This window comes from Taudactylus pleione, unplaced genomic scaffold, assembly GCF_031769625.1.
Source record: "Taudactylus pleione unplaced genomic scaffold, aTauple2 ptg000814l, whole genome shotgun sequence".
NCBI lineage: Eukaryota > Metazoa > Chordata > Amphibia > Anura > Myobatrachidae > Taudactylus > Taudactylus pleione.
In genome coordinates, this window is record NW_028285216.1 from 1717501 (window position 1) to 1744809 (window position 27309).

The window sequence follows — 27309 nt, forward strand, 5'->3', positions numbered from 1 at the left end:
CGCAGAAACTACTGATGCTGCAGCAGCCGGCCAGCCGCATCAGTCTGCAGTCGGCTGCCGGGGAGAAAGGAGGGGGCCCCGGATGGGGAATGCACACGGGCCCCCTCCTCTCTTAAGACGCCCCTGACAGTAGTAGTACAAAAACATTTTTTTAGGTTAGAGATCCATTAGTCATATATAACTATATTTAAACAATAACACAGTCATTAGTTTTACAAGCATCTGGTAAAGGTTTTATTTTAATTCCATGTTAACTATCTAGACTGTTAAATAGTATTTTGGCAATGCTTCTTGGCATATGGCTGTGATTGTAGTGAGACATGCAGATTCTTGCAGTTTTACATTATTTACAGAAGGGCATACTGTAGGCTACTTTTGGGTTAGTTGGCAATTTGTAAGCTTCAACATGTACATCGTAGTCATCTTATTGCTATTATACCATGGTCGATTCACCTCCCGCCAGGCTCTGAAAAAGCTGCAAAGTACACAAGTGTGAATAATTGAGACAATATATTTGAAACTGCTTTATCTATAGCAATGTAACATACTTTGTATACACACAAAAATAATGACAAGCATTTTTTTCAAGATAATTTGTTCACGGGATGCAGTCACAAGGTCTACAGTCACTAAGTGGACAGTAACTGGCGCCGTTTTCCCAACACATTGGTAACACTACTTAAAGCATCTTAACCTTACGGGCATTATAACTTTAAACATGTTCCTAAAGCAGCATGTTGGCAGTTAAATTGCCCTCACAGGCAAAATGCTTTAAGTAGCATTACAACCATGTCGGGATCCTGGCAATGGCTTTCTTGTGTTTACACTTTACACAGACACTTTTGTCATATAGTGGTAACTGTAAACAAATTGCATGTATCCTCTTCACTGGAGGCCATTATTGGTACATACAGTACTGCAATGTATGGGAGACTCAGGAGAATAGAAGAGGCTCCCAGATCCAGCCCCCTTCCCCAGTGAAGTGGGCGTTCTGGGAGTTTGATGGCACAATTTACGGGAAATCGCCATATCATGGTATTCCCCCTGTTTTCCAAAGATGCAAATCGTGACATTCCACAGAGTGGTATAAGGCCAAGATCACTTCTATTTCAAAAATGTAAATGTAGGCAATTTTGTATTGGTATCTCTGGCAGTAAACAAGCTAGCTGTATCCAACAGTCTCTCCCCATTGTACATATTTCTATCTAAATTCCATGTTTTTGTTCTGTAAACAACAAAAGATAAAAACATGCACAAAAACAAAATAAATATATAGCAGGTAAAGAATCAATACTATCAAGACACATATATATGTCTTTATTAGAAATAATTACAAATTCAGGAGAAAATTAAACCTGACCCCTTCATGCATTATTACAATACCTACTGACTTTCAATGGTGTTTAGCTAACTGATGATAGATTGGCAATCTTGCATGACCAGTACTTGATTATAACAGAGGAGCTACCACTTGGGGCCCAGAGCAGTAGGTGGGCCTATGGCTCTGGCTTCATCCATCACAAGGATATACTGTATAGAGGAAAATGAGGGTGGATGAGTGCATGAACCAACAGCTGACTTTTGAGAGCTGACTTTTGTATTACTTGGGGCATGGTAATTTTAGTGTATACTGAGGCATTTCAACTCAGCACTGTGGCATGACAGCTGTATGTATAATTTTCGCATGAGAGCATTTACATTACACATTTTATACATCCCTGACTTGTGCGACTTTGCATCTGGGGAGGTGCAACAAGGGAGGGATAACAAAGGTCAACTATTGTAAAGGCATGTTTATGTCCTTGTAGAGGTAGAGACAGCCTGAGATACGCCCAAAAGGAGCCCGTCCCTGCGATGTCCTGGGAGTGAAGTAAATGCTAACTATCCTTGTCACATATGCTTAAGGGACAGTCGTGAAAAACAAAAGCACTGGCAGCAAACCGTATTTCCTCCAAGAGAAGTTATAACTGTAGGAGAAGCCAACATCATTCATGAGCCCTTAATTGACAGGAAAAAATTATATTGCTGCCTCTCCATATCAAACTGGGTTTAAGGAAACAATTTGTAAAAGCATTGGACAAGTCAGGCGATTGTTTCACATATATTTGTTGAACATTTCCATCTCTTAGTATTGAAACATTAAAGGCAGGAATTTTTGATGGCCCACAGATACGGAAACTGGTGAAGGATCCAAATTTTTACCACACCTATGACTGCAACCGAATCTGAAGCATGGCTGAGTTATGTGTCTGTCATTCAAAAGTTTTTAGGCAATCACAAGGCAGACAACTATCATGAATTAGTCCAAAACATGCTAAAATGTGTAGAGAAAGTAGGTGCCAAAATGACTGAGTATTAAAGTACATTTTTTGTACAGCCATTTAGATCACTTCCTGTGAAGAACAGGGTGAACGGTTCAACCAGGATATTCAGGTAATGGAAAAGAGATATCAAGAAAGGAATTGAAGCCTTCTCCACCGATACACCTTCAATAGCATAGGTGCAGTGACCATCCGTTTGCATCGGAGCCCCATACACAGCAGGGTTTGGTGAACTGTCATTATAGACACACGTCTGGTGGCCCCCAGGTTCATTTTGATGGTGAACTTCTCCACTGTAGCATGTCGGTCGGCCCTAGCGCACCTTCGTAGCCGATGTTCACCTCCGCCAATGGTGCCATTTGTCCAGTCATGATGCACCTTCACCACAGCAGCATGCTAGCAGTTCACAAACTGAGCTGCTTCCGAAATACTGCCACCCTTGGCCTGAAAACCAATAATCATCCCCTTTTTCAACTCAAATAAATTGCCGCTTTTACCTATGACAGCAACAAGTGATGTGTGCAGACTGCCTATCGCACACTTTATATACACACCAAGCCAGCGCACGGCACGTGACGTTCTTCATGGGCTACGTACCGCCGACATCAAATGTAGGAGGTGGTCATAATAATGTGACTCGACTGTGTATATAGTATTTAGAAAAGAAGGCACTCAAAAGGGACTTTAAAATAAAACTTATCTATATGGAAAATACATTTGGCCCAGGACATTACATCATAGTTAATGAGTGGTTCAGGAACTGAGGGCCTCATTCAGAGGCGGTCGTAGGATGCAAGCGGTCACTCAGAAACAGGGCTAACACCCACAGCTCTAACGACCGCTAAGGGAGATGGTCGCGATGGTTAAGACCATCGCGACCTTCGGGGCTTACGACGAGACCCTAGGGTAGGGTCTTGTCAACCTTAAGCCCCAGGGAGCTTCCTGCCCTGTTCGAGCAGGAAGCTCCCCACTGACATCACTGATGATGTCAGTGGGGACGCCTACAAAATGGCAAGCGTTCCGAAAGGAACGCCTCCGTTTGGCCGGGCACACCCCCTGCCCGCCCAGCAAACGGAGCGAGCTGTCAATCAACATCGACAGCTCGCTCCGTCTGCTTCGAGCCCGCTAACGACGGGTGATCCGTCGTTAGCGGGGGCTCGCGCATGCGCACGACGGAGCAGTCTCCGTCGTGCGCATGCCCTGTGGACCAACATCGAGTCGGTTACGAGCGCTCAGCGCTCGCGACCGACTCTGAATAAGGTCCTGAGTTCCTGCTACAAAATAGCACTGCCAATACCTGTCTGTTATGCAATCGCAGAATCTTCTGTCAGATTGGGTTTACAGCAGTGCACTAAAATGCTTAAATATCTCTGTAAAAAAACAATAGTATTGTAAAACTGCGTTGTACCTATTGGTTACTGTAATTTATCTTCTTCCAGATGGTGCTTACAACAGTGCTCTAAAAATGTTATAAATTGTCACTAACAGCTGTATTTTGTTCAGAATGGACCAATGTGGGGTTTTTTTCTGCGTGGGCCAACATGTGTGTTTTCCTTGTATGATGAACGGTGTTAGTACAGAGTTGCAGTACAGATTCAGATGCATGCACCAAAGAGTGTGTTAGAAATGTGCTGGCCGTTTCTAGGTGGTTACAGGGGGTTGGCTAATCAGACGCAGATGATTCTTAGTATGGGTGTGTTATTGGAGTGACTTGGGCGTATTGCTTAAAGTGGTTGTATACAGAGACGCTAAATTGCTCACATTGGAGGCCAAGATTGTAACTGCAGCAAATGAAGCAAGGAAGAGTGTGTCAGCATACAACACCCCACATGCAAAGATGAGTGTGCCCCACTCAGGAGAAAATAGCAAAATAATCCTCTTTAACGCGCCACTCCACCCAATGTGCTGTTTAAGAATCAGATTAATGATCTGCGTACCATAACTCACTGTAATAGAGAAGAGAAACAAACATAAAGGTATCTTATTACTGAAGAGGTAGTGTACCCGCACTCACACTGTAAGTGTGGATTCTTGCACATCAAGATTCTTGCAATTCAGGTAAGTTTTTTTTTTCTTTTTTATTTGTGTGTCTGTGTAAGGGGTCGCTCCTGGGGTCATACTACTGGGGGAACTACTACAAGATGCATTACTACTAGGGGCACTGCATAGGGGGCCCTACTACTAAGGGCACTGCCTAGGGGGCACCACTACTGGGGGCATTGTGTAAGGGACACCAATGCTGGGGACATTGTGTAAGGGACACTATTGCTGTGGGCATTATATAAGTGGCACTAATACTGTGGATATTGTATAAGGGGCATTACTACTGTGGGCTTTGTGTATAAGGGTCACTACTGTGGGCATTGTGTAAAAGGGTCACTACTGTGGGCATTGTGTAAAAGGGGCTCTACTGTGGGCATTGTGTAAAAGGGGCACTACTGTGTTTCGTAACATAAATAATAGACACTACTTTATGGTGTAATGTGAATCAGGGGCACTATGGGCCCGATTCAGAGCCCTCGTAAGCAATGTGCGCTCGCAAGCGGCTCGATGGTTGCCCACTGTGCACTTGCCGTGTCCTGTGTGCGTGTGCACGAGCCCCGCTGAGTGACTGCAGTTCAGTCGCTACGGGGCTCGTAACAAGACGGGGTGGCTGTCAATGGTGATTGACAGCTTACCTTGTTTTGTAGGCGGGTTGGGGGGTGGCCAGACAAACGCAGGTGTTCCCTTAGGAACCCCTGGCATTTGTTGGGAGGGGTTACTGACATCGCTAGTGATGTCAGTAGTGGACTCTATTAGAGCAGGAAGTCCACTCAGGCTTGTGGCAACTAGACCCTACCCCAGGGTCTCGTCGCAAGCCCGATGGTCACGATAATCACGACGGTCTCCAGCCCGCTCGCACAAGCTATGGGCGGCCAGATTCAGAGTGAGCGCCCGCCAGCAGCGAGCGGCTCTGAATCAGGGCCTATGTGCGGTGTAATGTGAATAAGATTGTGCACTGTGGGCCTGATTCAGACCCGCTCACAAGCCCTATGCACTCACAAGCGGGTCGATTGCGCAAGCCACAGAGCGAGAGAGGAATTCTCTCGCTTCGGGGCTCGCTACAAACAGGGCGGCTGTCGATGTTGATCGACAGCTCGCCCCGTTTTATAGGCAGGGAGGGGGGTGGCTACACAGACAGAGGCGTTCCCAAAGGAACGCCTGCCCTTTGTGAGAGGCACCACTGACATCACCAGTGATATCAGTGGATAGCTTCCTGCTCCTGCAGGAAGCTCTCTGGGGCTTGCGATGGACGAGACCCTACCACAAGGGTCTTGTCGCAAGCTCCGATGGTCGCGATCATCGCGACCATCACATAGCCCAGTGGTTCTCGAACTCGGTCCTCAGGACCCCACACAGGTCACGTTTTCCAGGTCACCCAGCAGGTGCATAACTGTAATCATTACTCACTGACACATTTTAAAAGCTCAACAGGTGGAGCTAATTATTTCACTTGTGATTCTGGGAGGAGACCTGGAAAACATGCACTGTTTGGGGTCCTGAGGACCGAGTTTGAGAACCTGTGACCTAGCCGATCGCAAAAGCTGTGGGTGGTCAAAAAAGCTGTGGGTGGTAAAAAAAACACCGGCCCGACCTGATTCAGAGCGAGCGCTCGCTTTTTGCGAGCGCCTCTGAATCAGGCCCAGTGACTCCTTCGGCCATAGCCCACTTTGTAAACAAGTACTGTGATTCTGCTGACCGTACCCCACTGGGTGGGTGAGAGGGCCCAAGGACAATTCCATCTTGCACTACTTTTCATTTCTGCCACTTCATAGATGTGATTTAAACTGTGGTGTCTGTGTTGCTGCACCGCTGCTCTGTCGCTTAGTGACCAGTCAGCTCACTGCAACCTTTTTTCCAATAATGGTTAAAATAATATTATAAACTTTGAGGTGGTCTAAATTGACTGGAAATTATTTTATCGAGGTTAATAATACTCTAGGAAGAAATTAGAAGGAATTAACTTCATTCTTCACAACAATTTTTTTCTTTTCAAGTAGGAGTTTTGCTTTCAAAAGACAGGTACTGCGATGAGCACCTAGTTTGCGCTGAGCTATGCCAACCTCTTCATGGGCAAGTGGAGGAGGAGGCTGTTTGGGGGTGTGGTGAGCTCGGCGCAGACTTTGTGTCCTATCGCAGGTACATAGATGACATCTTTTTTATTTGGAGAGGAGATAGATTGAGCCTTGTTAAATTTTGTGAACATCTTAATAATAACAATAAAAACATCCTCTTAACCTTTGAGATTAGTGAGGTAAGTTTACATTTTCTGGACATTACGGTGTATGTGAAAGATGGACTCATCCTGACTAGAAATAGACTGGGCTATCGGGGATTCAGGTATTTCCCCGGTGGGCCCCACTGATTTAAGCCACGCCCCTTTCTATGAGGGGTGGGGCTTAGCGAGCCGCAGTCGGGGTGGGGGGGGGATGTCGGGGGTCTTGCTTCCCAGCCAGGGGCAGCTGAAGATACAAGCTGACTGGCTTTCTCCCTGGCTCCAGCCGCAGTCTGCATACTGCTGATCCCCTGGCCTTGTCTGAGCATGACTTCAGATGCTAGGTAGGCCGGGGGAAGGGGCGGAGTCGCAAGCCAGAGAAAATCGGAGGAATGCACTGCAGGTTAGTGCTAGAGGTGTCAGGGGGGTTTTTAGACAGTGTGATCTGTGAGGAGGGGGGCTGTGTGGGGGATAATGTGATCTTTGGAGGTACTGAGTGATCTGTGGGGGGGACTGCTATGTGAGGGGCCAGTGTGATCTGTGAGGGGGGGGTTGCTGTGTGAGGTGGCAGTGTGATCTGTATGGGGGGGCTGCTGTGTGAGGGACCAGTGTGATCTGTGAGGGGGACTGCTGTGTGAGGGGCCAGTGTGATCTGTGAGGGGGGGGCTGCTGTGTGAGGGGGCAGTGTGATCTGTGTGGGAGGGGGGGCTGCTGTGTGAGGAGCCAGTGTGATCTGTGATGGGGGCTGCTGTGTGAGGGGCTAGTGTGATCTGTGAGGGGGGACTGCTGTGTGAGGGGCCAGTGTGATCTGTGGGGGGGAACTGCTGTGTGAGGGGTCAGTGTGATCTGTGAGGGGGGGTTGCTGTGTGAGGTGGCAGTGTGATCTGTATGGGGGGGCTGCTGTGGGAGGGGCCAGTGTGATCTGTGGGGGGGAACTGCTGTGTGAGGGGTCAGTGTGATCTGTGAGGGGGGGCTGCTGTGTGAGGGGACATTGTGTTCTATAAGGGAGTCTGGGCCTGATTCAGAGCCGGACGCTCTGAAAGAGCGCTTGCTCTGAATCAGGGCGTTTTTTTTTATTTTTGGTGCAGCCTTCCAGGCCGCTCGCATAGCTGTGGGTGACCACCCACAGCTATTGCGAGAGGCCAGGTGATGGTCGCGATGGTCTCGACCATCGCGACCATCGGGGCTTGCGACGAGACCCTTGCGGTAGTATGTCTTGTTCCTACAAGCCCCATTGAGCTTCAGGCTCTTAATACAGCCGGAAGCTCACCACTGACATCACTCGTGATGTCATTGGGCCCGCCCCCAACCGGCTGGCGTTCCGTCGGGAGCGCCTCCGTTTGGCCAGCCACCCCCCTGCCGGGTCTCGCGCATGCGCACGTTGGAGCCGGCTCCGGCGTGCGCATGCGCAGTGGCCAAACATCGACCCGCTCGCGAACGCATAGCTCTCGCGAGCGGGTCTGAATCAGGCCCTCTGTGTGAAAGGATAGTGTGATCTGTGGGGGGGCTGTGTAAGGGGACAGTGTGATCTGTAAGTTGGCTGTGTGAAAGTACAGTGTGTTCTGTGGGGGGTGGCTGTGTAAGGGAAAGTGCGATCTGTTAGAGAACAGTGGGGGAGATGTATTATAGCGGCACGCATTGTGCCACTATAACGCTTCCTGCTTCACCTCTTTACCGAGGTGGAGCAGGAAGCACTAACCATAAGATGTATTAACATCTCATTGGCCGGAGCGGGGGAGTGCAAACTCTCCCCTCCGGCCATCCCCAGCTGAGCACAGAACGCATCAGCCTAGTGCTGATGGGCTGTGTCTCACTCCCGGCCGGCTCCACTAGGCATGCGCAGGATCTCGCAAGTGCAGCCCCCAGAGCCGGCAGCCGCTGCAGCAGGGACAGTGCTGTGGTGGTAGGACAACTCCAGCTGCAGCTGTCGATATTTATAGCTGCAGCTGTCGGAACAGTGAGGCGAACTGACCGTTTATACATTGCCCAGGTTATTGGTGTTGCTATCTTGTAGATAGCAGTGCCGAAAATTAAAGGAGCGCATAGCAACAAAGAAATGTGTTCTGCGGTGGGTTGGAAGTTATACAGTGGGCCCCTAACATTGCAATCCCCTGGTGGGCCCTTCATGTCCCAGTCCGAGACTGGGTACGCTCATCTTTGCACGTAGGGTGTTGTATGCTGACACACTCTTTCTCCTTTCATATAAAACAGAATTACAATCTATTTATACATTGATAATCTTCTTCCCACATGTTACTTGCTGTGTGATGAGGAAAGACTACACCCCTGAATGAACAGAATAACCAAAGAGAAATATAGATGAAGATCAACAATTGCAAGGAATGTATATTTATTATTGTTTATCTGTAAATACTTTTTTGTTTTGAGCGCCCTTATGTGGTTCTCCTTTCCTATTTGTATGTGTATAGTGTTTGATATTGTGGATTAGGAGATATCCACACGGATCTGGGGACCAGTAGGGGCTGCTTTGCGCAGATTGGTTGACACCCCTAATATATTTTTTTTCTTTCGTTTTCCTTCTCAATCTGCCCCTGCATTTTGGATTTGAAAACTGTTCATGCTGCTTCTGAGAAGTGTCTTTTTTACAACTTTGGCTCTGTTCTTTGTTTAAATATATGGGTTGAGTCGTTCTTTTGAAATACTGTACATTGGTGTGCTGGTCTCTGTTAGCCCTCATGGAGCTAGGGATGCTATACATTCCGGATTTACTGGGAACGTCCTAGAATCAGGACGTGCATCCCAGCAGCCCGAACATTCTGTTCGTGGCACTCTAGTGTCCCGGTTTTGGAGGGGCATAGGCCGGCGGCCATTAATGCAGCGCCGACCCGCAGTAGGGTAGTGGTAGTGGCATGGTGATGGCACCACGAGCCGTGATTTTCAAAAATGTTCATGATTTTCAACACCCCGCCTTCTTGGGCTGGCTTAAATTTGCCAGAGCGAGGCAGGGGCAGGCAGTCCGAGAGAAAAGGAGGAGCTCAGAAGAGTTCCTGAAGATAGAAGACACAGAGGAAGTCACGGTGGGCGATGGCCATGCAAAAGAGCTTACAGGCCATAGCCCACAAGGTGGATATATAAGACCCCAGAAGTCCTGGGGGTGCGGTCTCAGTACAAAAGAACCACCAGGTGAGGATAGAAGTCTTTGGAAGTCCTGTGGGCGGCGGCATGCAAAAGAGCTTAAAGGCTGCCGCCCACCAGGTGAAGATGCTGAAAAATAAATTATTAAAACATTTGGTGTCTCAGTTCTGTCTTTATTATAATATTTTATTTACAGGCGGACTACAGGTGCTAGCGGACCCTTAATGTCCAGACATGCTTGCACTTCTGACATGCCAGGGCAGGCTTGCTGGGACCTGTGGGCTGCCTGTAAAGAACAATATTAACTATTTCTATTAATCCCACACACACCACCAATAGGGGTTTGGGGAATAGCTCACGGCTGGTTGTTGCGAGAGAGGGGAGACCCCTGCTATAGCATATAGCAGTATCACCCTGACTGGTTCAGCTTGTTGCTGGTAATAGGAAAATGAGGGTCTCTCCCTGCCGTTTTTCCCACTATTTTCCAATACCAGATGGTTGCTGAGGTGGATGTGCGGAAGAAAGTAGACGCACCGAGTCAGATGACACATCAGCGCCATGGTCCCCAGCGGTCAGCCGCTATCACGTCATGAAGTGAACTATGGTCGACCGTTACTGTCCTCCCGTCCATCAGGAGGATCAGTTCCGGCGCCAATGTTTCAGCTGCAGCGTTCCGGTGAATACTAAACCCCTTATCCCTAACCCTAATCCCTATCCCCTAACCCTCCTCCTAGTGCCTAACCCTAACCTTCACATAACCTCCTTATGTAACCTAACCCTCAGTATGGTGACTGTTCAGATGTCGACACTGTGAACATACTGACATTCTGAGGATGTCGACATGGTGCCTGTTGACAGTTGAAACCATGTAAACATATTAATGTCAACATTGTGGTGTTTATGAATGTCGACATGGTTACTGTCGACTTGCTGACCGGATACAGTAAACACAGTGTTTCTGCTAGCGGTTACCATAAAAAGATGCCCGCCGCAGGCTTCTGTGATCCCCGCTACGTCTGGAAATGCAGCATCGGATTAACTGCGTGAACATCGGATATTTGATTACCCCTCAAGGACACAGCTACTGACTTTGCCACAACCAGAAAAGAGAGCTGGCATCCCAGCGTTTTCCGGAACGCTACCTGCAGCCGCTCCCAAACGCCAGCAGCATGTCAGTCATACTGCAGCTTTTGGGGCTCTGCGAGTGACATCACAGAAACAGGTTTGAACATGTGTAATGTGGTTCCTGCGTATGTGCAGATCTGCAAGCATCGGAGATTTACGTAAATATTTAATTTACTTACTGCAGATCTCTGAATCAGGCCCTAATAAAATATACATGGAGTGGCAGTATCAATGGTATACTATATTAATCAGTGCGAACTACTACAGTGTATTATTCTTATTTGTCATACTGTACTGTGCAATATTAGCTAGTGGTAACACTACACAATAAGTTTTAATCACATTATCTAATTTGCTAGAACACACCTTTTATTTACTATACTTTTATAATATTTTACCTTATTTGAGATTCCCTGTATACTATTTATATGTTGTAAAGTGAAGATAAATAAAAATAATCTCAATAGTGTGCTGCAATATTTTTTCCTCTTGTGCAGAAACTGTGTAATAGAGCTTGTGGTAGCACACCAATATACAGTCTGTATAAATTGGGAAGACATCAGTGAGATTAACTATACAGAATATAAGATTGCTGTGTGAATATTGGCCCTCATTCAGAGCCGTACGCTCTGAGCAGAGCGCACGCTCTGCATGAGGGCCGGGCTCCATTTTCATGGAGCGTCCTCCTGGACGCTCGTATAGCTGTGGGTCACCACCCACAGGCTATACGAGCGTGCATTTTGATGGCCGCGATGGTCGTGACCATCGCGACCATCGAAATTGCGAGCCGGAGCCTGCGGTTGAGGTTTTCAACCGCAAGCTCCGGAGTGATTTTGGCTCTATCAGAGCCAAAATCACTCCCACTGACATCACTAGTGATGTCAGTGGGCCGGCTTCTGACGGGAGGCGTTCCCGTGGGAACGCCCCCGTCAGGGAGGCACGCCCCCGGCACGCCCACCAAAGGGGGCGTGCTGTCAATCAACATTGACAGCACGCCCCCTTTGATCGGACACAACGAGCGAAGGAAAGTCCTTCGCTCGTCGTGTCTGGCGCATGCGCACGACGGAGCTCCCTCCGTCGTGCGCATGCTCAGTGCAGACCATCGACCCACTTGCGAGCGGACAGCCGCTCGCGAGTGGGTCTGAATCAGGCCCATTGTCTTTTGTTTTGTCTGTTGTGTTAATTATGACATTCTTGATAGCTTCGTTCACATTTAGAAATATGTATAACTTTTACCTTAGTGAGCAGTGGAATATTGCCCAAAGATCCCAGGAATCCAAAAACTAATGGGAAGAATCCTCTAAGAGAGCAAAAGGTAAAATGTATTAAAGTTATTTTATGTCTAATTAGTAATTAGTATGCATTACACAGTATAAATATATATTTTTTTCATTGTTTATGGATGGCAATGTTGTGTATTATTTTGCAGTGGAACAATTAAATTGATACAAATACTTTCCAACAAAACAACTGGCTTCAATGACCTACCACTTATCCTGGTACACACTGGCAGATATATTGTGTTCACAGACATATCGCGTCGGCTGTGCTGCACAGCCGATGCCCAATATAACAGCAGACATATTGGGACATTGTGCTGTGTTTACGGGCGGACAGCCGACCCCCCGTACACTTGCTGCAGAGGTTTCGGGGAGGGGGGTGCGACTTGCCCCCCAGCCAGCAGAACCTGCAGTCAAATGAGAGATGATTGTTCCGTGTGTATGAACAGCTATTATCTGTAGATACAGTATATCTGCAGATCACTTGATCTGCACATATACTCTATGGGCCCGATCCAATTATGCGTGATGCACTCGCGGGTGTGAGTCAACGCGACAACGGCCGCGCTTGACGGCAGCCTGAATTTGCTCATAACTGTTCGCAGCCCCATAAAGCTGCGTACAAAATTGAGTGAATTCAGCCTAAAAGAGGGCTGTGAGGGGTGCGAGATGCGGTGTCATTGGCAGCGTTTGAATGCCATGGCAACGGCAAAACGCACCCGAATCGCACCCCTCACTACTATGTGTACCCAGCTTTAAGCTTTAATTTATTTATTTTTTTCTATTTATTATTATATCTCTTTTAAGTGCCCAGACTAGTATCAGTTATTCTTAAATCCAAAATAAAACTTATGCTGGGTACACACCTTACAGATATATCTGCAGATGATGGTTGTTCTGCGTGTCGCACCCTCCTCTCGCGGCCTCCACTGCAAGTGACCACTGTAGATATATTGGGCATCGGCTGTGCAGCATAGTCGACGCGATATGATCTGTGAACAACGTCATTCACAGACATATCGCTGGTACACAGTGGTCCGACGCACACAAGATATATTGGCCATTCAGGTGATCGCCCAATATATCTGCAAGTGTGTGTCAAGCATTAAAAAATAATTGAAAAGAAAATCAATAATACACTTTAAAAGTAGCATGATCCTTAATGTGCACTCACATATTAAACATGATATACATTAAGATATATATAAGGAAGTATTATTCATGAGTATTAATGTGTGACTATATCATATACTGTACATTATTACAGTGGCATCCCTCCCCGCTGTGACACCCGCTGTGGGGAGGGATGCCATGCGCACACCACCGAAAAAGGGGTGGGGCATCATGGATTGGGCCTTATTAACAGGGGGCGTGGCCTCACGGCCCGAACACCGGCCCGTGCCGTGCATATTATCACTGAGGTGGTGCGGAGTGCCGGCTCCCTCACTGTGACAGGAGCCGAATGCTAAAGTGCAGCAACCGACTCCTGTCACTGAGGGAGAGCCAGCACCTTGGTGTCACCCAGGTGCAGCCTGCACCCCCCGCACCCTCCTTGTGACGCCACTGCATTATTATATTTAGCGGAAGAGTTCCTGATTGTCTGTGAATGATGTGAAATTAAATTATCCCACAAGACATTTCTTAACAAAAGATAATTTGCCTTATTCCTAAATTACAGTAGGTACACACTTGAATGTTAAGAGGAACAATCCACACTTTTTTTTTTCTGACAGCTGAAACAATCCAGAAAACATCCAATTTCCTGTTTATGCACTACACAATTATCATTCCAACATGAACAACAACTTTACCTAACGACCATTGAGGTGATATTTTACATGCAGCTTGTCAATGGGCCTGATTCATTACAGATCGCCATTGCGATACGCATGCAGGCCCACTGTATACATATGCTAATGTTTGCAATCACAATGCCGTCACAGATCAACATGCGCAAAACAGTCATTGCGGTCGGAAATCGTGCGCTCGTAAAACAGTGAGGGGCTGCTAATTTGATTGACAGAATGTACCGTTTGTGGGTGGTAACAGGGGAAGGTGCTTGAAAATGGGGGAGTGGAGAGCCGAACGCAGGCGTGCCTAACGGTCAAAAGGGCGTTTAATGGGAGTGCATAATTAGTAAAGGAGCGTCATCGACCACATCACTTGGTTGTCTTTTAGCCTGAACTGCTCGCAGTGACAGCGGGAAGAGAATCCTACCACAAGCACTGCGAGCAGTTCAGATGCCTTTTGATGTTCCCAATTAATCTAATAAATACCAGAGATGACGTGTGATGCAAACGGCAAAGGGACGTCTTTACAAAATAGCGAGCGCATTTTTCCAACGCTCGCTCAGACATAGAGGCGACAACACACCGCAAATAGCGAGCGCTCAATTTAAATATCCGGCCCCTTTTTTAGAACGAGCATCCGCAAATAGTGTACGGCTCTGGATCAGGCCCTCTGTGAGAGCACAAGCTCCGTATGCCATCGCAGTGTATGATTTATGTACGCCCCTAGAATGGAGTTCAGATGCACTGACATGTCTGCGTTTCGATAACCACTCCCGTCAATACCCCCAAAAGCCCACTTCCTATCAAACAAATGGGTCTGCATGGTCTCTGTGTTCGCAAAACGATCGCAGTGATACGTTCGCACATGGCCACTGCGATACATATGCATGCGCAGCGCGCAACAATCTGCCGTCTGCGTGCGTAATCGCAATAGCGATCAGTAATGAATCAGGCCCAATGTCTGTACACACAGCATTTGCTGCACGACATTGCCTCGTTGAGACCGACGACTGTTGTGCAGCACTCCTGATGTTGAGAGCTGAAATGGCAACCATTGTAAGCAACAGTTGGCTCTGTGTACTGTGTAGGCAGCTGAACAATACTGCTGCTTCTATGATACTCGCCCAGAGCCAGTCTATTGGAACCTGCACATGTATGACCAGCCCAACTGGCTTACACATGTGTATTGGAACCAAAAGCTTTCTGTTCATCTACAGAGATCAGCTACAGCAGGGGGAACTGATGATCAGTCCATGGAGGGGGAGGGGAATGCCAGGGGGAGAGGGTAATAGAGTGTGCTCCTTTGCTACTAAAAGGCGGAAGGGGTGATGCTCCCCACAAAGATTTATATGTCCTGGTCAATGTAGTTTTACAGGTTATAGTGACACATGGGATTTTAATTTGAAAATGAAGTGGTTAAGGGGCCCATTTACCATTGTATATTTGCGTCTTAAACCCAAAAAACAAATTTTGGGGCATTTTCCCCAGGTGTATTACAGAGGGACTGCAATCCCTCCATTCAAGCTGGCAGCCGCTACCCCATAGGGCGACAGCCGCTGTAGCCTTTGGGCTGCACTTCGCATATTTAGCTGACAGGTCCCTCTGAACCCTTTCCGGCAGTGATTGTGATGCACAGTAGCCCTGGCAGCACTCCAGGCACATCGCAGGGACAGGCTTCTTTCAGAGCCTCTGTCCCTGTGTGTGCCAGTTAAGAAATTCCACTGGTATGATCGCATCTTGCAGTCCGTTCATGGGCGGTAATATCAGTTGTTGTTGTAATATCAGGTAGGCCGTGATACTGTGTTTAACAACAACTACAGGCAAGGCCCAGTGCCTTAATATCTGCGCAGCGCATCACAGTTGGTGCATACTTACTTAAATTTGTATGTGTTCTGCAAACTACAGACAGGCAGTTATACAGTGCTTAACAACACTAACGTCAGTCAGTAGGTCCACGGGCACCATATTAATAATATCAGTGTGAGTCGATATGGATCACGACGATCAATCGATAGAATAGCAGGAACAGCAACCAAGTACTAGCACTGCAGCTGCTGCCACAAGTCATGATGATACTACTCCTTCAACATCTACTAAAGTATGCTCAAGGACCTAGAGGGTTTAAGCATCTGAAATCAAAACAATATTTTACATTGCTAAAGAAAAAAACATCACATCTAATAAAGGGAACGTTTCCTGCAAAAAAACAAAAACATAAAATTGCCAACATGCCATACACCACACGCAGTGCTATGTGTGAGCCTGACCTTATGATACTGTATTCATAGAAAAGCCTCTTTCCATCATTTCTGCTAACTCTGCAAATGTTGTGATCAGCAGCACAAGTAAAGATGCTGACATAGAATATGAGGATTTACAAGTAAAGATGCTGACATAGAATTTGAGGATGCTACTGAGGACGTGCAACAGGATGAGGGGGATCTGTTGTTTGTGCAAGTCAGGCACCATTGGAAGCAGTTCTTGCCAGTGATAAGAAGGCTATTGAGGGGGTGTGGCCTGGCATCCATTGGATACGGACACACAGTCTTGGAGCTCTGTCCCTGTTCGTGGCTTTTTTGCCCACTGGATGGCTATTTTGAGCTATAGGCTTGTCAAAAGTGCCCCATCGGTGCCCCTACACTACCCGGTGGTGGTTAGTGGCATGTGCGGAGCCAGACGAAATCTCCTATCTCTTTGTGGGTTGCGGCCCACTGCCACCTGGGAAGCCAGGGCCTAAATTTTGGCTGCCTGCCAGAGACGGATGCGGCATTGACAAGAGCCAGCCACACAGCCCTGCTTACTGCGAAGGGCTGCTTGTTCCAACTACCAGACGCCCCTGCTCTCTGACTTACTTGGAGAGGAAGGCAGGTACTGGGGTCTGTGGGGTCTGGCTAGTAGAGTGGGCCGTCATCTTGCTACAGTGCTGCAGCATAGAATGTTGAGGAGAGGGAATTTGGGAGGCCATAACCCAGCTACAACCCCTCACAGCTCTAAATATATTCCATATGAAGATTTACGACACTTAGGGCATGATTCAGACCCACTTGTGAGCGCTGAGCGCTTGCAAGTGGGTCGATGTTGGCCCAGTGCGCATGCGCACGACAGAGCCGGCTCCATCGTGCACATATGCGAGACCCGGATAGCGATGGGCAAGCCGTCGCGCCGGGTCTCGTACCAAAGGGGGATGTGCTGTCGATGGTGAGTTACAGCACGCCCCCTTTGGTGGGCATGCTGGGGGTGTGGCTGCCCAGGCGGAGGCGTTCCCATTGGAACGCCTACCATCTGGGGCCGGCCCCACTGACATCACAAGTGATGTCAGTGGGAGTGCTCTCAGCTCTGATAGAGCTGAAAGCACTCCAGGGCTTGCGGCAATGAGACCCTACCACAAGGGTCTCGTCGCAAGCCTGATGGTCGCGATGGTCTTGACCATCGCGACCTTCTTCCTGGCCACTCGCTGTAGCTGCTGGTGGTCACCCATAGCTATACAAGCGGCCTGGAGGCCGCTCTAAAAATTAAGAAGGACGACCCTGATTCAGAGCGAGCGCTCTGTCAGAGTGTCCGGCTCTGAATCAGGACCTTAGTCTCATACTAGGAGAGGCTGCTATATAAAGCTCATCCATATTACTATTTTAGCTCTCTGTTAGGCCGGGAGTGCTTTATATGCATGGTCTGAGCTCCCTCTGGTGGTGGTGATTGTTACTGCTCATTACAATCGGGTTCATTTTAGTAACTTATATATCCTGAAGTTTCCGTGGGTTACAAATAAGATGCACGGCATTGCCCGGAGGAACTATATAATGCCAGTCTGATGATTTAACATTAAGGAAACCCCCTACCACCCAGATGTGTCTTATGTCCTAACTGTTATACGCAGTGGAGCCCAAACCCATATAATATTATAGTCTTTATCTAATCGGTGGATTACCCATTTGAGATCGCCCCTCTTCCTGTTAAAAACAACGGGAAAATGCTGTCATCTGCTCAAGAAAGATATTGCTACCTTTTCATCTAACATATGCCCCTCTCCTACACCCACGGACTCAGCTTCGAGTTCGCCAGGGGATGGTGATGCTCTTACAGTTAGCACTATGAAGCAATTATTAGCACAGTTCAAGAAAGACGTAGCTGCTGAATTTTGTACGACCCTCCAGGAATGCCAACAGTCCATAGATGACTTGGACGATAAAACGGATCATCTTGAAAACAAAATGGAAGAGGTACTGGGTTCATATAATGACCTCACTCTCCTACATGAATCCTTACAAGCTGAGGTTACTACTCTCCGTGATAAACTGAGTGATTTGGAAGATAGGTCTAGACGGAATAACATTAAATTGAGAGGAGTTCGAGAAACGGTCTCACATAGCAGTCTACACGAATATGTGCAGGATCTGTTTCAGAAACTTCTGCCTAATGTCCGAGCTGATGATCTTTTAATTGACTGGATACATAGGCTTCCCAAAGCCAGAAATGCACCCGAGGGGACCCCCAGAGATGTTTTGATGAGAATCCATTTCTTTCATACTAAAGAGGCAATATTAAAAGCTGCTAGACCTTCAGAGGAGACGGCAGATGTCATTACTGGTCTCCAACTTTTTAAGACTTATCACAGGCAACATTGGCCAAACTGCGCTCTTTTTACCCGATCACCAACGCTCTTAGGAAAGCTAATATCCTCTACCGCTGGGGATTTCCGACCAGGCTAGTGGTAATACGGGATCAGGGCCGGATTAAGGGGGGGGCGACAGGGACGATTGTCCCTGGGCCCACACATGGAGGGGCCCCCACTAGCAGCGGTGCGTTGTCTGCACCCGCCGCTAGTGTCCCCTCTGCTAGTGTAGCATAGACCGCGCAGTGAGCACGGCCACACTACACAGTGACATACACACAGCCGCCGGCGGTGCAAATTTTTGTTTTAAATGTCAGGTGCATGCAGGAGATGCTGTCTGTGGCCCAAAAAATGTTGGGACATTTTCACCATTCAGCAACTGCATATAGAAGATTGCAGCACCTGCAAGAAATGTTCAATTTGCCATGCCACCAACTGAAGCAAGAGGTAGTAAGAGGTAGTAACAAGGTGGAACTCCATCCTTTATATGCTTCAGCGAATGGAGGAACAGCAATAAGCATTCCAAACCTACACAACAAACCATGACATAGAGAGAGAATGGGGAATGTAGTATATATATGCAGTCCAGCGCATTGGAGAATACGTTTCATGTTGTGCAAGGTGCTGAAACCATTCAAAGTAGTCACATGTTAAGTGAGTTCAGACACTGCCAGCTTGAGTCAGGTGATTCCTCTAATTAGACTTTTGGAAAAGCAGCTTGAGAAACTGAAGGAGAAGATGAAAAGAAAGGATTCTGCTAAGTATGTCGGACTCGTAGATCAAGTTCTTTATTGTTTTCACCAGGATCCAAGGGTTGTCAACATCTTGAAATTGGATCACTACATTTTGGCGACCATGCTTGACCCTAGGTTTAAGTCATATGACATATCTTTCTTTCCAACTGACACAGATCTTAAGAGATGCAAAGAGCTCCTAAGGAGGAAGTTCAAGTGGCACATGACACAATGACGTCAGTTTCTCCAGCAACTGCTGCTGCCAGGAAAAAACTGAGCTTTCCGAAGAGACCCACTGGTGATGCAGATGAGTCAACACAACATTTTTACATCTGGTCAGTTCTAAAAGAATTGACCTAATTATTGACACATCTAGTGTAATGCAATGAGATACGGTCACCATCCATAGAATTGTGGAGGATTATATTAATGACAAATAGACATGTCAGATAGTCCCTTTGACAAATGAGATAAAAAAAGGCGATTTGGAGGCCTTTGCACAACACCCTCCAGTTTGTACTCAAAACGAGTTTTCAGCACAGCTGGGAACCTTATCAGTGATTGGTATAAGAGTTTACTTCCTCAAAATGTGGAAAAGATGATGTTCATCAAAATTAACTATAAATTCCACGTGGATGACCTTTATCGCCAATTATATCAAAGTACAGAGACTTCTGTAATGGTGGATCCCAGCAGGGACAAATTAATATTGTGTGAGGATGATGTTAGCATTGATGAGGGTGAGGAGAAGTATGACAATGATGACATCTTACCATTGTAGAGAAGAGTTCAGTAATAGCACTGTTAGCTGCCTTAAGTCAATCATTAACAACATTGGGCCTGATTCCGCAAGGAACACAATTGCAAATGCAATATTGATTACGCATGCAGTTCAACTGTGATAGTATGCTAATCCATTGCGATCGCAATACCGCCGCTGCACTACACAAGGATGCCCACTTTACTTAGCACACATCCGTAATGTTTAGCAAGACTGCGAAACCTTTGGTACAATGGAGTACAATCGCAGCCTCATGCACACTAGTACAAGCCCTGACTTTACTCAGAAATTGTTAACTTCCACGCATGCTATGAGTCCTCAGACTGAGTACGGCATCGCAGTGGCCAATTTATGTACGTTCCTGCAATGGCATCCGAACGCACTGGGATGCCTATGTATTGCAGACCACCTGAGTCACCTCCCATAAAGGGCACCTACTGTCAATCACTCTGCGATGGGTCTGCATAGCCACTGCTATCGCAGTCCCGATCACAGTGGAGCATTGCACACTGTGACACGTACGCATGTGCAGTGCATAACAATCAGCCGATTCCGTGCGGATTTGCAGTTGCAAAATCAACCTGAATCAGGTCCATTGTTAGCTGCCTTAAGCCCATTGGTAGCTTGTTTTGTAGGGGCCCAAACAAACCAACACTTCAGCGACAAAAGTGGCAGTCCCTGTTGCTGAAGTGATTGGTTTGATAAACTGTGCAGGACAATTCCATCTTGCATCTCTTTTCTTTGCATTATGTGCTGTTTTGGGTATTAATTACTGTCTTTTTGCATAGACAACAAATAGTTTTATAATTTATTAAACAGCCATCTTGTCTGCCACTGCTATGTGGTAATGTTTCATAGGTGTTCTATATTCTTTTAAACTGCTCTGCATTTGTGCCGCTGCCCTGTCGTTTACTTTAGCCAGCCAGCTCGCTGCAACCTGTATTGGTGAAAACAATAGTGTGAGCTGTGTGGTGATCAAAATTGACTGGAAATTAATGTTATGGTGGTTAATAATACTGTAATTATGTGATTTTAGCTGTTTTATAATTAAAAAAAATATACAGATCCAAAACCAAAACACGTGGGGGTATTTTTGGCAAAACCAAAATCAAAACACGATGATGAATTAGAATCAAAACCAAAACACGAAGGAAAACACAGGAGGATAAGTCCAAGTTCGTATATATTGTAGACTAGCATTGGAGGTTGTGTAACTGATATCTGCATCGTTGTCAACTGATGAAAACTGATGAAAATTTGGATTAAATATTCTTATTTTTTAATACTGACTACCGACACAGGACAGTTATTTTCATGCAGTTCTCACTAATGGTGCATACTGTGAATAGTACATCAGTTTGGGTAGCGTATCTTGTGTCAATTCATGGTCAGAAAGCACGCACACACATATGTGGCTTTGTAGAGCCTCATACATCGCACATGTATAAAACCTTATGACAGGAGAGGTGGAACAGAGGTGGAAAGGCACATTAAGCCTGTTAGGCACCTCATGATGTTGATGACTTGTAAACCAGGTGCATATGCTGCCAATGAACTGGCATACACATCTTGTGTGCCCCTATGTGTTCTTATATCATGATCTATTGACAATCAATACTTATAATGCAATAAAAATATTTTCATCAAGGCCAGTAAATACAGTATGTTGTAATGTCACCCATGTCAGCTTAGACAATATTTCAAATTATGGACATAAAACCATTAAAGGGTGAGGTACCTAAAAAGGCTGAAGAATCCATAGAATTCACACAGCATCCCGATCAGAGGCCAACGCAGGAGAACCAGCACGGCTCCCCCTAAGAAGAAGGAACTGCCTCTCAGCTTGTGCCGCTGGAAGAAGAAACTGAAAGTCCGTCTGAGGCCTATAATCAGAGCAAGACCTGACAGGAACAAAATCTACAAGATCAAATCAGACAATTTTAGAACAGTTCCTTCTGTCGGATAGCAAACACGAATATATATGGCAAATACTTACATTTCCAAAAGCTAGGAGAACAGAGTCAAAATATAGCAAAACACCAAATAAAAGGAAGAAAACACCAAAGCCTGCCAAACCAGCACCAAGTTCTGCAGGGAAAATGAGAAAGATTAATTTTAAGTTATACTAAATGTATGGGTGACGTAACTCGTCAGGTACACCATACAACTATTCTGTTTTAAATGGTGACATACGCAAGTCTGTCATACCCTCATACATAACACCACATTGACATTCATTTGCAACAGTTAAATGAATATTCACACCAGGCCTAAAGGAAGTCAGAATTTCCTAATAAGACCATTTGCCCACGTAAATCACACCTGGAATAAAAAGCGGTCCAAATAAATGTAATAATAGAGATACAAGACACATTCCTGCATCATTAATTAATAATATGTAGGTTAAATAAAAAAGTAAATGTGTCCTGGCCAGGCATAATTTCCCTGTGAGTGTATAGTGGATGCACAGTTATTGATTATAGCTAATTAGAACCTAGGACTGATAGTCCTGCATTCAAACCAACTACGCCAGTAGAAAGTGTTTTGCTTGTAATAAGGCCAAGTAGAATGCCAGGAATAATTTCCAGTACAATGTAAAATGCCAGTGTAATATCCAAATGGTATAATGCCTAGGAGGGGAAGCCGACGGACGTAATCCCGACCGCTGGCTTCCTGACTGTTTAATCCCGGCAAGGCACTAATGACAGGTGTCAAAATCCCGATGCCTGTTATTAGACCTACGCGGGAGCCCGACACCCGGCTTACCAATCGAAGGTAAGCCGGGCGCTGGGCGCGGACAGCCACACGGGGGGGTTAGGTTAGGGGCTCCTGGGGGGGGATTTAGGGTAGGCACCCCCCCTGGGGGTTAGGTTTAAGCTAGGGGAAGGGGGGGTTAGGGTTAGGCACCCCCAGGGGGAGGTTAGGGTTAGTTACCACCCCGGGGGACTTAGGTTTAGGCTGCGGGGAAGGGGGGGTTAGGTTTAGGCACTTAGAGGGGGTTAGGGTTAAGCACTTGGAGGGGAGGTTAGGGTTATGCACCCCTTAGGGAGGGTTAGAGTTAAGGGGTAGAATTAGGTTAGTTAGTACTTACCTTAGGACGATCGGGATTTCCTCCTGTGTCGGGTTGCCGCTGTTGGCGGTAACTCACCTAGTAGAGGGTAATGCCTTGCAATGCTTTCTCTCCTATGGTCACTGCTATCATCTTTATTACATGGCATTGCCCATTGATATTGTCTCCCCTGTTGGCACCCAGTATCATACAAGGCATCATGGTGCTGTGTGCCAGTTTCTAATTAGCCACTACTTTAGGCTTGCAGTAATCACTACAAATCATCTGCATTGATAAATGACTATAAGCTCTCCCATATTAATATTATCAGCTTGTTAGAATCAGTACACCTGACCTAGTTGCAGCTCAGAAACAGACATAAGGGGCGTGATGTATTATGGGTAAAAATGCAGTTAAACCCAGAAAATACTGAGGGTTTGACCACATTTCTCATATGTACAAAGCTCCGGAATGTATTGCATTCCAGAGCTAGGTCCCAGTGGGTAACGCCCAGTGGCGTAACTATAAATTTTGCTCCCCCATGCCAAAAAAGTTGCAGGTGCCCCCCCCACCCAAAGATCAAACACACCCAAAGACTACTTTTAAGGTGTGTGGTTACATGATACAGCAACGTGCCTTACACATTATGACACACTAAGTAATGCCACTTATAACACAGTGTGCCACACCGGAATGCCCCTTACAACACATTATGCCACACCGGAGTGCCCCTTACAACACATTATGCCACACAGCAATGCCCCTTACACATCCCACACAATAATGCCACATATAACACATAATGACATACAGTAAAGCGCTTATAACAAATTTATGCCATGCTGTAATGCCCCTATTTCACATTATGCCACACTGTAATGCCACATACAACACATTATGCAACACAGTAATGCCCCTTACACATTATGCCACACAGTAATGCCCCTAATAGCACATTGTGCACACAGTAATGCCAAATACACATTATGCCAAACAGTAATGCCCATTACATCCCACCCTGACAGATCTACTTCACCAACCCTCCTTTCTGCTCCTGCCAGTCCGTCACCTCAGCTCAAGACAGGTTGCACAGTTTTTATGTCCGTGTAGAACCAGATTATTGGGAACATAGTTTATAACCTGTAAACGGTGTATCAAATTAGTGCCCCTTATACAGTGCCCCCTGTAGTTGTGCCCCAAAATGCAATGCCCCCTATACTAGTGCCCCTTATGCAATGCCCCCTGTAGTAGTGCCCCTTATGCAATTCCCCCTGTAGTAGTGCCCCTTTTGCAATGTCCCCTGTAGTAGTGCCCCTTTTGCAATGTCCCCTGTAGTAGTGCCCATTATGCAATGCCCCCTGTAGTAGTGCCCCTTATGCAATGTCCCCTGTAGTAGTGCCCATTATGCAATGCCCCCTGTAGTAGTGCCCCTTATGCAATGTCCCCTGTAGTAGTGCCCCTTATGCAATGCCCCCTGTAGTAGTGCCCATTATGCAGGGCCCCCTGTAGTAGTGCCCATTATGCAGGGCCCCCTGTAGTAGTGCCCATTAAAGTAGTGCCCCCTGTAGTAGTGCCCATTATGCAGGGCCCCCTGTAGTGCCCCTTCTAGTAGTTAGCCCCCTGTAGTGCCCCTTCTAGTAGTTAGCCGCCTGTAGTTAGCCACCTGTAGTTAGCCCCCTGTAGTTAGCCCCCTGTAGTTAGCCGCCTGTAGTTAGCCCCCTGTAGTTATCCCCCTGTAGTTAGCCACCTGTAGTTAGCCCCCTATAGTTAGCCGCCTGTAGTTATCCCCCTGTAGTTAGCCCCCTGTAGTTAGCCACCTGTAGTTAGCCCCCTGTAGTTAGCCGCCTGTAGTTAGCCCCCTGTAGTTGCTCCCCCCCTCCGCGCGCACACAAACACACACACACAAAAGAAAAAAACACAAACACTTACCTTTATCCCCGCTCCAGTGCTGCTGCCGTCCATACCCCGGCGTCCGCTCCTCGGCACTATGGGAGTGACGTCATGACGTCACTCCCATAGTGCTCTGCGGGACCCGGAAGACGGAACTCACTCCTGAGCTCCGTCCCCGGCGTCCACTCCTCAGCACTATGGGAGTGTCCTCGGCAGCATGCGCATCATTCTGCGCATGTGCAGAAGGATACAAGAGGGAATTCTGGGTCATAAACTCAGAAGTCTCTCTATCGCAAAGGACAGCTCTTATCAGATGAGCTGTTCTTTGGCATTAGAATCGCAAATCTAGGTACATACCAGCGTAATTATTGTATGTACCCGATAAGTGGCGGAATGTGCGGCATTACAGATGTGATGCTTAGTATCAAACCTTGGAGAGAGATACAATTAAGCAGCTGCCAATAGCAACCAATCAGCTTCTGTAATTTTTTAGATGGAGCTAGATAAATGATAGCTTGAATCTGATTTGTTGCTAGGGGCAAAATCTCCACATATTGTCCAATAAACTCTCCAGATCATGATTGGCTGTGAAGTTACAGTTTGAGGGTTTAATTCAGCAGTGGCATCACTAGGGGGGTGCAGATCGCACTGGGTGTCTCCATCTGAAGCGGGTGACACCAAAATGCTGGCTGCTCCTCGGTGACTGGGAGCCTGGTGCAGCACTGTGATGTTATTATGCAGTGCCTGGTTTCCTGTCACTGAGGATTAGCTGGCAGTGCAGTTTGAGTCTCGGGGGCAATCCGGCATCTGCGGGAGTACCGGGCACACCCCCAGGGTCATGAATATGGGAAGGGGACACGCCTCTTTAACAAGGCCACACCGCTTTTAGACACAGGGAGTTTACTTGCTGCACTGGGTGTCACCGACGCCAGTGAAATAGAGTACACCAGTATCCAAATACCTCTTCCTAAATTATGCATTCCCATTCTATTAGAGAACAAGAGGGACAGAATAACTAATCCCCTTTGGCAAAGCTCTGACATGTCACCACAAAATTAGTGGCACTGCACTGGTGCGAAACCTCCAAACCATGGGATACAAGAGTAAAAGCTCTTCCTTCAGTACTTCAGTTTCTCAAGAAAAGCATTTTCTCACCATCTCCCCAAAAGAATATCCCAGAGTAAGACAACACAATGTAATTGAAATTACTTGTATTCAGAATTGACCACAGACAGAGCAATAGCCAGTCAGAGACCAGTTCAGCCTACACACATAATGGAGAAAGAGAAAGGTGAGCAGTAATTACACAGGACAGAACAGTGAGTGAGAATTTACAATGCTTGAAAGCGAAGTAGATGAAACACAGTTATACGGTAAACTGACAAGCATGTCTGTTACAGTCTTTTGTTACTTCGCTGATGGTAACATTATGTTTATGAAGTATTATCCAGGTATTGTTGCACTCACTCTGTAGTTCGCTGATCATTGTCCTTACTGCAGGGGGATGTAAAGACTGCCTCCTACTTCCTAGTTTATGCGTTCCATCCCCAATGACCCTTGGAATATGAAGAAATCACCAGGAATGTTAACTCTGTAAGGAGCAGAGGCAATGGTGAAACTAGAGCTTCATATGACAAATTTGACTGGAATTTGTAGTAATACGAAATGTGACACAATGCAATGTGCTATTTGCATTGTGTCACATTTGGTCACAGTAGAATTTGTCACCCCTGTCTGCCTGCTCTTCCCCTTTAGAATGTAAGCTCTAATGTAAGCGGGGCCCTCTTTCCTCATGTGCTTTTCCTTTCTTTGCTCATACAATCATCTTTTCCATACAGGGCGTAGCATGGTGTGTGCGAGCTGTGTGGCCACACAGAGCTCTGTGGGCGGTACTGTCGCTCATCCACGGACTCTATATCTGGCTAGTAGGGTGCCTAGAATGGCATCGTTAAGCCAGAATATCTGCAGCAGTGCCGCTTGGCGCCTCCTTAGGATGCCTCAGACATTCACACCACTGTCCTTACAACCCCCTGAAGCATCCTGCGGAAGCTCCGGGCATTGCTGTAATCACCAGCGATTGTGGCTCTGCCCCTCTGCCCCCTTAGCATGACATCACGCAGTGGGGCGTGGCCTGCACCAGGTGCCGGGAGCGCTAGTTACGGCACTGATTCCACACTACCTACAATGGCACCTAACCCTTGGTTTCTGTCACCCTGCTGCTTATTTGAGTATTATGGCCGCTACTGCAGCAATGTTTATAAACAGACCTTATCCTGCAATGTTTTGTACTGTAAGTCACTGTTTTTTTAATGTACCTTGTAAGGTGCTGTGGAACCCTTGTGCCGCCATATAAATAAAGTTTAATAATAATACAATGGC

The 27309-nt window shown here is 46.8% G+C and overlaps 1 protein-coding gene across 1 annotated transcript; it reads right to left on the minus strand.

Moving 5' to 3' along the window:
* Positions 1-366: 366 nt before the first annotated feature.
* On the minus strand, positions 367-26422 carry GOLT1A (golgi transport 1A). The gene is made up of 5 exons (XM_088458175.1): positions 26398-26422; positions 21988-22079; positions 21730-21908; positions 12034-12097; positions 367-475 (listed from the first exon to the last, which is right to left on the minus strand). The coding sequence occupies exons 1-5, from the start codon at positions 26414-26416 to the stop codon at positions 434-436; spliced, it is 396 nt and encodes a 131-aa protein (XP_088314301.1). The 5' UTR covers positions 26417-26422; the 3' UTR covers positions 367-433.
* Between the last annotated feature and the right edge of the window lie 887 nt (positions 26423-27309).

Excerpts from the sequence above, each read along its gene's own strand:
- GOLT1A (XM_088458175.1), bottom strand. Across the intron at positions 21,909-21,987 it reads TTCTCCTAGCTTTTGGAAAT|ATTTTGTTCCTGTCAGGTCT; the intron begins GTAAGTATTTGC and ends TTGATCTTGTAG. Across the intron at positions 12,098-21,729 it reads GGATTCTTCAGCCTTTTTAG|AGGATTCTTCCCATTAGTTT; the intron begins GTACCTCACCCT and ends TTGCTCTCTTAG.